The sequence below is a fragment of the Aegilops tauschii genome, chromosome 4 (assembly GCF_002575655.3).
Source record: "Aegilops tauschii subsp. strangulata cultivar AL8/78 chromosome 4, Aet v6.0, whole genome shotgun sequence".
Taxonomy (NCBI): Eukaryota; Viridiplantae; Streptophyta; class Magnoliopsida; order Poales; family Poaceae; genus Aegilops; species Aegilops tauschii.
Window position 1 is genome coordinate 357,392,764 of NC_053038.3, and position 10,723 is coordinate 357,403,486.

The following is a 10,723-nucleotide window of genomic DNA, read 5'->3' on the forward strand; positions in this document are numbered from 1 at the left end:
CAGTTGTATGCTTCATCCCAATCACCATACAACATCTTGAATGCAGCTTGCTTCGCTTTTCATGCCTTCCCGACTTCCCGTATTTCACCTTATAGTGAAAGAGAGCTTTCATAACGTCCATGCGCTCTTACTGCTCATTGTTGGAAGTGAGGAGATGGAGATTGAAAGCTTGTAAATGATGAACTCAGAGGTGAGTTGTCTGTAGTCTTGGGACACAACCTTGCCATCTACCTTCTTGCCTCGACACATGTGAGTTGGTACACAACTCACTATGTGCAAACCGGGCCCTCCTATCCATGGTCTTGCACGCACAATCCATGGACATCAGTCCTCCTCACATACAACCGTGTAACGCACCTTCACGTCCGAGAGAACCACCTTGTGCGGACGATAATGCGTAACCGAGAAGTCGTCGAGCCACATCTTCAATTCCAAAAAGGTTTCGAACTTTGACCCGGGAGAAATAATGTTCTTCTCGTGTTCCATATCCCGATGAGAAGTTGGCCTAACTCCAAGAAATATACCCTTGCCACCATCAACCACTGATTCATCCGCGAGAAGATCCTTGAACAATGGTATCCGATGATCCCGCCGTAATACCTTCTCGAAAGCTTCGGCCTCCTTCGCCGTGAACCCCTCCTCATCCACTTCTTCATCGGGTCCATTGTCGTCCGACTCCGATGCATAGCCACGGAAATACAGGATGGAAGGTTCCATGGTCTCTTGCACATAATATGTGTCCAAATCACTAACATTGTTGTCATGGAGATCAACATCATTCTCATCATCCTCATACTCATCATTCTATTCTTCCAATGCTTCATCTTAGTTCTTTGAAAACAGGCTCAATATTGGCCTCACTTGTTGGGTCAAAAGAGGTGAGGTTCACTCCTTTCATCTTGGTTGATGGGTGGAGGACTCCTATCAAAAAATGGGGAGGCAAGTCGGTTCAAGTCCAAGTGTAAGCTACCATAAACCTTTTTGGTGGCAAATAACTCAAAAACCTTGTCTAGTGATTCGACCAACGTCTCTTTGTATGCAACCCAACGTTGCTTGGAGTTTACGCGCATTATTTTTCAACGGATGTGCATACCAAACCCCACATTATGCTTTCCCCCCAACTCAATAATATCACTTGGGTCCATCCAATTTAAATCTTTTCTCACTTGTTCCAAGACCTTGGCATAGCTAGGACTACCCTCAAACATCATGTCAAGCTCAACTGGGGCCGACTCGTTATTGCCTTTCAAAAAGGTGTAACACCCACGATGCGGCTATATCTCCCGCGTGTCGAGGCACGACTTAGAGGCATAACCGCATTGTAGGTATTGTCGCAAGAAGGGTCATCTTCACACAATCCCATGTAATGAACAAGAATGGGATAAAGAGAGTTGGCTTACAATCGCCACTTCACACAATACATAAATTAAATCATCCATCATTCAAAATCCACACATAGACCGACTACGGTCAAATCCAAATGAAAATAAGATAACCCCAAATGCTAGATCCCCGATCGTCCCAACTGGGCTCCACTACTGATCATCAGGAAATGATACATAGTAATGACCACGTTCCTCGTCGAACTCCCACTTGAGCTCGGTTGCGTCGCCTGCACTGGTATCGTCGGCACCTGCAATTGTTTTGGTAGAATCAGTGAGTCACGAGGACTCAGCAATCTCACACCCACGAGATCAAGACTATTTAAGCTTATAGTAAGGATGGGGTAATGAGGTGGAGCTGCAGCAAGCACTAAGCATATATGGTGGCTAACATACGCAAATAAGAGCGAGAAGAGGAGCAACGCAACGGTCGTGAAGCTAGAAATGATCAAGAAGTGATCCTGAAACTACTTACGTTCATGCATAACTCAAACCGTGTTCACTTCCCGGACTCCGCCGAAAAGAGACCATCACGGCTACACACACGGTTGATGTATTTTAATTTAGTCAAGTGACAAGTTCTCTACAACCGGACATTAACAAATTCCCATCTGCCACATAACCGCGGGCACGGCTTTCGAAAGATAATACCCTGTAGGGGTGTCCCAACTTAGCCCATTATAAGCTCTCACGGTCAACGAAGGATATTCCTTCTCCCGGGAAGACCCGATCAGTCTCGGAATCCCGGTTTGCAAGACGTTTCGACAATGGTAAAACAAGACCAGCAAAGCCGCCCGAATGTGCCGACAAATCCCGATAGGAGCTGCACATATCTCGTTCTCAGGGCACACCGGATGAGCAGTCCGTACAACTAAACCGGGCCTCAAATTTCCCCGAGGTGGCGCTGCAAAGGGCTCTAGTTTGGAACAGCGCTCAGAGGAGCACTGGCCCGGGGGTTAAAATAAAGATGACCCTCGGGCTCGCGAAAACCTAAGGGAAAAAGGCTTAGGTAGGCAACTGTAAAACCAAGGTTGGGCCTTGCTGGAGGAGTTTTATTCCAGGCGAACTGTCAAGGGGATCCCATAAATCACCCAACCGCGTAAGGAACGCAAAATCAAGGAACATAACACCGGTATGACGGAAACTAGGGCGGCAAGAGTGGAACAAAACACCAGGCATAAGGCCGAGCCTTCCACCCTTTACCAAATATATAGATGCATTAAATAAATAAGAGATATTGTGATATCCCAAAATATCCATGTTCCAACATGGAACCAACCTCAACTTCACCTGCAACTAGCAACGCTATAAAAAGGGCTGAGCAAAAGCAGTAACTTAGCCAAACAACGATTTGCTAGGAAAGGATGGTTAGAGGCTTGACATGGCAATATGGGAGTCATGATATAGCAAGTGGTAGGTAGCGCAGCATAGCAATAGAGCGAACAACTAGCAAATCGAAGATAGAAGTGATTTCGAGGGTATGGTCATCTTGCCTGCAAGGTTCTCAGAGTTGTCGAAAGCTTGATCCTCGTAAGCGTTCTCAACAGGTTCCTCGTAAGCGTACTCGTCTCCCGGCTCTACCCACAGCAAGAACACAAGCAAAAGAACCAACAATCAATCACGGGAAATGCACAAGCAACATGATGCAATACATGCATGATATGTGAGATGTGATATGCGATGCATATGCGTGCTCCGGACGGGAAAAGATGAACAAGGCATCAACTTGGCAAACCAAGTATGCCACTGGAAAGATGAGATGATTTCGGTCGAAATCGATATAAAGATCAGCGGAAACGGATGCACGGTTTGCAAATGGCAAGCAAAACAAGAATGACACAATTCTGCGATTAACAGCATGATGCCCCTTAGAATACATCAAGTAACTATGCTACAGCATCCCAACATAGTAACAAAGCATATGGCAGTGATCTACTAGAGATTCTTGACAAAAGAGGAACACTGAGCTACGGCTAGATCACACAATAACAGGTTCAAACAAGTATGGCAAAAGTGCAAAAGATATCAGCTTCACAGACTTAGTGAAAATACTGAACATGGCTGAAACAGCATCAGGTAGCAATGTTCAGATCACGCCAAACACATGCTACAGGAACTTATCATAGAAAAACAAGGCAAGTAATGAATCTACTAAATGCATAGAACAAAAGTCCCTTACTGATCATGAGCCAAAAAGGCACAGAAGATATGATGGCACCCATGTAAACATAGCAAGTTTCGTTAACAGGCTTCAGACTTGGCAGAAAACAGAGCATGGCATTATCAGAATTATGAAGGCATCTTTGTGAGCTCGATTCACTTATCACAAAGCAATGCATGACAAAACAAGCATACCTACAGCAAGATGGCATGTGCATGAAGCTAACCATGGCAAGAGCAAGTTCATAGCATGTATGGATCAACTACAACAACCTTGGCAAAATTGAATATCATGTTAACATTCTGCCAGGAACATTTTATAGCAAAGGTAGAGCAAGCTTGAGACATGCTAGGGCACTCCTTAATTGCAAAAGGGGGCATGGATGGATAGAGCATAACCATATGTTCAAAACATCCTTACTGAAGTATCTCAAAATAAGCATGGATCTCACTGTAGCATCAAGTTTACATGGCATAAAAATAACAGCAGGTAAAGGACAGCAAAATCCCGTGTCCCTGAAAACAGAAACATCACGAAGCCTAGTTTGCATGCTTGTGCTAGTCACCACATAAATCACAAAAATAAATGGCATACACCCCTGTAAATATAGCATGGCATAGTTCAAAACACATGTAGAGCTCATGCTCATAAGATGCACACATCAAATGCAGCAAAAATGACAAAACATCAAGTTCTGATAAGTAACAGCAGTAAACATCATATAGCACTCTTGCATCAGCGATTTGGGCATCAAGGTGAACTCAAACGATTATGGCACAGTAGAACAAAATGAAGATAATCTCGAGATGAACATTGCGATATATCATGCACGCAAAACAGAGCAGTATGCAATGAGATATGACATGATGAATAGAGCAACATAAAGTGATAAATTCGGGACTTGGCAGAAAATAGAGGGAGGAAAGTCAACCTCGATCTAGGGTTCCGGGCACGCGAATCGAGGCGGGGCCGGAGCTCTCGCCGGAGAATGGAACGGTGGCGGCCGGAGAGGGTCGGAGAGGGCGCGGTGCGGACGGGGACGGCCGGATCTGGCCGGATCCGGCGCCGGCGGAGGCGGAGGCGGGGCCGGACGGCGCGGGCGGCGACGAGCTCGGCGCGGCGGGCGGCGACCCGGCGACGAGGCGGCGCACCGGCGATGAGGAGGCGGCGAGGCGCTGGGCGCGGGCGGCGGGGCGCGGGAGCCCGCGGGAGGCGCGGGAGGCGGCGGGGACTGGGCCGCGGGGGCCAGCGACGGGCTTCGGCGGGGCGCCACGTGGCGGCGCGTGAGTGGTGCCGAGGCGGCGGCGACTTCGTCCAGCTCGGACCGGACGTGTCCGGCGACGGAGAGGGGTGAGGCTAGGGTTTCGTGTGCGCGAAAAATCCAGGGATCACCTATTTATAGGTAGAGGGAGATAGGAGACTCCAAATGGAGTGCGGTTTTCGCCCACACTTGGCAAGAGAGCATGGAGGGGGCTTAGATGGGTTATTGGGCTGTTTGGAGGGGTGTTTGGCTGCAACACACGAAAGGCCTTTGCGGTTACCCGGTTAACCGTTGGAGCATCAAACGACCTCCAAATGGAGCGAAACTTGACAGGTGGTCTACCGGTGGTGTACCAAGGCCACTTGGCAAACGTCGGTCCATTCCGAGAACGTTTAACACCCGCTCACAAAAAGAGACAAGAGGGGTGCGCCGGTGCAAGTGGGAGTCTCGGATTGCAAAATGGACAACGGGGAAAATGCTCGGACGCATGAGACGAACACGTATGCAAATGAGATGCACATGATGACGTGATATGAGATGCATGACATGAAGAAAATGCAAAAACGAAAGACAAAACCCGACCACGAAGGAAATATCATAACACATAGCCGAAAATGGCAAGAGTTGGAGTTACAAATATGGAAAGTTACATCCGGCGCGTTACAAAAGGCGTCCTTGTCCCCATCCCTAACATAATTAAAACAAGACAACGGAAAATATATTTCATAAGTATTGATGCGAAGATTAACACAAAATCCATAGCCCTAACATAGAAATCGAACAACAACCCTAACCCCAACGTAACAAGAACCATAACCCTAACCCTAACCCCAACATAACAAGAACCATAACCCTAACCTAACCCCAACATAACAAGAACCATAACGGTAACCCTATCATACTAAGAAGCCTAACCCTAACAAATGCCAAACAATCATCTCATATTTCCTTACACATTTCAAAATCCATGAAAAACTAGGGTTTGCCTAAACATGATAGACTTGAGCAAATGTGAGCATTTTTTCAGATGAAAAGGAGTGGATCCGAGGAAATTACCTTGAGGGAGGGATTGAAGTCGAAATCCACGAGCAGATCTGCAGGATTTGGGGAGGGATTTGAGGGGAGAGAGAGGGAATCGCGACTCTATTCAAATGCTCTTGGGGTTTGTGTGGGGGCAAGGCTAGGGAGGGCCAGCCCGCGGCGGTTAGTAAGTGCACGTGTAGCGTCTTTCGTCTAGGTGCTACAGAAGGTAGTGTAGCGCATGTCGGCTAGGCGCTGCACAACTAAAGGTGAGGTGGGCCCTTGCCCAGCCTCAGGATGCCACACCGTCAGGCGTGTATCACCTATTAATCAGCCGCTATTCAGTCTAGTGTAGCGCCGACGTGTCGGATGCTACATAAAAGGGTCAGCTGGTGAAAAAATTTCACCCATTGTGAATTAGTGGCGTTTCAAGGTTATTTTTGCCCATTTTGCCTCGCCAAGTTGTTGCTTGTCACGTCAAAATCAGAGGAAAGAAGAGGGGAGGGGTCCTTGTCCCGTGCAGAATCCCATCACCGATTCCACGGCACTGCACACACGTATGGCGCCGATGCAAACTTTCCTTGTTTGGACCGTTCCATGCTGGCTTGAGCGAGCCAAAGACAAGATGTCCCATCCCGTCACGGAGCACGTTCGTGTACACCTACTTCTCGCTGAGCATAAACAGTAGTATGTTTCCTCCATTTTCCCGTGATCATGTGTACTAGTATCTCTGGTTAGGGGAGAACAGTGTTTCTCTGTGCGGGACTACCGCGCTTTTTCTTTTTGTTCGTTATGAGGGGGAAAAAAATGAGAATCCGATTGCAGGAGCAGAGCATTTTTTGCGTGGCGTAATGCGTTGCTTGAATCCGATCGCAACAGTACGAGCTGGCTTTTGATACCTGCCAACCTGACCCTGTACATGCACCACCACACAGATCGCGTCGCGTTAGCTGACCTCCCGCGCCGTCGATCTTCTAATTATTCGTTCTACTAAGTGCAGAACGGCCAACATCTAGAGCAAGCAGCACGCATCTCCTGTTGGTCATTAGGAGCTGCTGTCGCTGCTGCTGTTGCTGCTGCTTCGGCCTTCTGATCTCAACTGCTTGTTGTAGCTGTCGAAGAACTCCTTGTTCTCCTTCTCCAGCTCTTTCCACACTGCAAGCACGCCCACTCAGCGTCAGTACAGATAGATATATTCCTGCTGATCAGAGGAAGCAGTAATTGATTTGAGACGCCGGCCTACCTGTGGAGGTGACGACCGGCTGAACGTCGGCGCGCTTGGACAGCGCCTCCATGCACTCCTCCATGCTCATCCTGAACGTCATGCACTTCTCTATCAGATGGTGCACCTGCAAATTAAAGCCCACCTTAATCACTTAACCAATTCTGATGTCGACGTGAGAAATCAATGTCCTGTGCATGCTGATGCTGGTGATCATCTATCTGCTAGCTAGAAGAACCAAGGGCGCAGCAGATCAAGCTACGAATTAGGGGACGGGAAGACGACGATTGTAGTAGCACATACCATGCGGATGTAGGAGGCCGGAGAGTCGTCTCCCAGGGCCATATTATATCTTCTTCCTCCTATTCCTCTTGCTCTTCCTCTTCCTCGGTCGTAATCGTAATCTGAGGAACTGTGTGTGTATGGGGTTGTGTGGTGATAAGGCGTGCAGAGTCGACGGAGGAGGAACCTATTTATACATGCACCATGGATGAGGACACCGCGTCGCCCGCCGGCTCCCTGGGCCGGGTCCGTGGACCGGCGTGCCCTCCCAGGCCGCATGGCTCCGCCAGCCGGCGCATGGACGTGGCGCGCGGAGCCTGGGGCCGCAAATGCGGGCGGGTGCGTTCACGTGGGCGCGGGCAGGGGATTGGAGGAGAGGCGATTCGCCGTGCGAGAGATCGGAAAGGGATGTGGAGATGCTGTGGCAAATATCTAATCCCTATCCCGTCGTAGGCTCGGGTGCTTCCAGGTCGTCCATGCCATGCCCGAAGAAGGGTCCGGGCGTAGGAAGAGGCTGGGCGGACACGCACCTCGTGCCTTCACGTGCCACCTGGCCCAGCCGGCCACGTCGCGACGGCCAACGTGGGGATTCGGGATTCCACGCTGCTCTTTTTCTTTCATTCTTTCTGGCCCCGGTGCTGTTTCCTTCGCCGGCTCGCTTGAGAATCCTTAAGTGCAGAATCAATCACTGGCAAATAGTGTGGTGTTGTAGTAGACGTCCCGCACGGTCGGGGTTTGTTGCGCGGTCAATTCGGTGTCATGGCGATGTGACGACGGTTCACTGTGTACTTCCTCCCCATAGAGCAGTGAGCATCGCAACTAATCAAGTAATCATACTACTCACTCATCACGAAGCTTGCTGTCATGGCTAGCGCTAGAGGCGACAGCTTACGGTGGATCCCGCCGTCTCCCGGTGTACAACATGCATTCCATTGCATGGATGGAGGCATGGAGCGGGGCGTGCGACGGGGCCCGGGACGAACCGGACAGACAAAATGCTTGCGTGGTGCGCGGGCAGGGGCTTGGGGGCTTACATGGCGGGGTAGCTGTCACGCATGCACGCTGCCTCCCGCGCAGATCCGTCGGCCCCAAAATTTTCATTCAAATCAATTGGTCCCGACTCGGAGTGGCTGCTAGTGCTGCCGCGGGCAGACTCGCAGTCACGCCCGCTTTGCCGCTTGGGGGAGAGAGAGAGAGAGCAGAAAGCTGGACGCATACACCGCCCGTCTGTGGTCTACTGCTCCAAGTCTTTTTCTTGCACTAGAGAACTGTGCGAGCACGCATATATTTCTTTCACATGGAGTAAAGTTAGTACCGAGCTCTTGCACCAGAACCTACGGCGCGAGAGACTCCGAGCTCTCCGTAGGAGGAGAGGTCGAATGCGATGGAGCGCACAGGAATATAGCAGTTTCGTGATAATTAAAGTGTCGAACCCATAAAAAGCAAAAATAATGGCAGCTCGCAGCTGCGTTGTCGCTGATGCAACTACTCTAACATCCAAACAGGAGTCAGGAAATAGGCTACTCTAGTCGGTTGAGGGGAAACGATAAAAAGTTAGGTTAAGCGGAGTACTAGAGCGAACGAAAAATAAATACTCCCTCTGATAATGAAAAAGTGTCGTGGCTTTAGTTCAAACTAAAGGGATGAAATAAACCATGGAGAGTTAATGTGATGTTTTAGATGAGTAATGTTGATGTCTAAGTACGGCCTCGTTCCGCGTGCGACATTGAACTATCAACTGCCAACACGTCATGGCTTGATCAGTACCGTGCATTTTAGGATACATACAATCTAACCCATATCCCACACAAAAAGGGGTTCAAGAGTCGTTACAACCCATCAAGGAGACCCACACAAAAAGGGGTTCAAGAGTTGTTACAACTCATCAAGGAGACCATGATGGGGCGGAGAAGGGGCATTGGTGAAGAAGGTGGCGTGGCGGCGGCGCAGTTCCCTAATCATCAGAACTAGTGTGTCAAATGAGCTATCAAGAGATCAGAGCAGTTTCTTCACAAGTTCGTGATCAGTGATGTCTTTGGCCCCGAGACCTTGCAGCTCGTTTGCAATGTCACCCAGACGATCGAAAGTTTGCTGACAACTTTCATTTCCGATTCGCTTAAATCGATTGAACTTCGCCTAAAGAGTATCAATGCGGGCTTCTTTCTGTGTTGAAACACTCTCATTTATCTTTTCGAGAACATCCCACAATTCCTTTGCAGTTTCACACTGACGATAGCGAAGAAATTGAGCGCGAGAGAGATGGCCACCAATTTCACCTTTAGCTTGAGCGTCCATCTGAATGAGTTTCTTCTCGTGGTCAGCGGCGTCCTGGGGCACTTCAACCGTGAATCCATTCTGCACCACGTTCCACATATCACCATCAACAGCTCGGAGAAGGAACTTCGTCTTCTCTTTCCAGAAGGGATAATCGGTTCCATTGAAGATGGGAATCTTGAGGTGCGACTTGTCGCTCGGTGAAGACATACTTAAACTCCAAGGTGGTTAGACCAAAATGAGCAGAGTCAAAGAGTACCTTGCTCTGATACCAATTATAGGAAAGAAGTATGTCTACCAGAGGGGGGGTGAATGGGAGTTTTAAAATTTCTTCGAAAATATCAAAACTCTCGGAAGCCAGCAGCGGAGGGAATGAAAATAGTGTACAACGAGCGAATATAAACTAACGAATGGAAACTAAAAGCATGCATCAAGACAAATCACATGATTGAAACAGTTCGAATGTAAAGAGGAGAACCAGAGGTAACTAGTGATGCTCGATGGCGACAAGGTATTTGGTAGACCAGTTCGCCCTTCTACAAAAGGACTACGTCTAGTTGGAGGGGTTGTGACTTAGCACGGAAGATAAACTCTCTTCGCCCTATTCTCCTCGACAATTGGTTCGTCAACCAATGTCGATCACTCGTGGTAGATACTTGAGGCGATCTCCGAACCTTTACAGACTTCTTCTTCGAGAACCACAATTACTCTTGGTCTCTGAAGAAATTGACACCTAACCGACTAGAGAGTTGGTAGCTCTCAAGAGTAATAGGTGGAGCGTACAGGACTTAGATTCGAGTGATGTTGAACCACTATCTAATTTTTTGGCTCTAGAGTTTTCTCTTGGTAGATTTTAAACTCAAATCACTCAGGAGAGGGGGTTGCTCAACAATCATCTCACAATCAAGCAGAGCAGACACCAGACAACGCCGGTGCGGGGTGGCTATTTATAGCCGCAACCTTCCCTTGTGGGAAATGACCATTTTGGACACGCGGTCCAGCCAATGGCCAACCGACACGTTCACAATGGTCGGATTTCAAGAGCAACGGTAACATTACTTGAGGACCAAGTAATGCTAACTCCTCGGCCAGAGAAAAATCAATCGCAGCGAAGAAGATCA

At 48.8% G+C, this 10,723-nt stretch overlaps 1 protein-coding gene and 1 long non-coding RNA gene across 2 annotated transcripts; both read right to left on the reverse strand.

The window, feature by feature from the left end:
• Nucleotides 1-1,364: 1,364 nt before the first annotated feature.
• LOC141021323 (uncharacterized) lies at nt 1,365-4,634 on the reverse strand. The gene is made up of 2 exons (XR_012182171.1): nt 2,876-4,634; nt 1,365-1,633 (listed from the first exon to the last, which is right to left on the reverse strand). It is a non-coding gene; the product is annotated as an uncharacterized lncRNA (long non-coding RNA).
• Nucleotides 4,635-6,693: 2,059 nt separating this feature from the next.
• Nucleotides 6,694-7,631, reverse strand: LOC109787649 (uncharacterized). The gene is made up of 3 exons (XM_020346193.4): nt 7,350-7,631; nt 7,068-7,173; nt 6,694-6,979 (listed from the first exon to the last, which is right to left on the reverse strand). The coding sequence occupies exons 1-3, from the start codon at nt 7,605-7,607 to the stop codon at nt 6,870-6,872; spliced, it is 474 nt and encodes a 157-aa protein (XP_020201782.2). The 5' UTR covers nt 7,608-7,631; the 3' UTR covers nt 6,694-6,869.
• Between the last annotated feature and the right edge of the window lie 3,092 nt (nt 7,632-10,723).

What these genes read in the sequence shown, in the direction of transcription:
- LOC109787649 (XM_020346193.4), bottom strand. Translation starts at nt 7,607, where the DNA reads ATGCGGCCTGGGAGGGCACGCCGGTCCACGGACCCGGCCCAGGGAGCC. An exon ending in CGGCCTCCTACATCCGCATG is followed by an intron (nt 7,174 to 7,349) that starts GTATGTGCTACT and finishes TTTAATTTGCAG; the next exon opens with GTGCACCATCTGATAGAGAA. An exon ending in GCCGGTCGTCACCTCCACAG is followed by an intron (nt 6,980 to 7,067) that starts GTAGGCCGGCGT and finishes GCGTGCTTGCAG; the next exon opens with TGTGGAAAGAGCTGGAGAAG.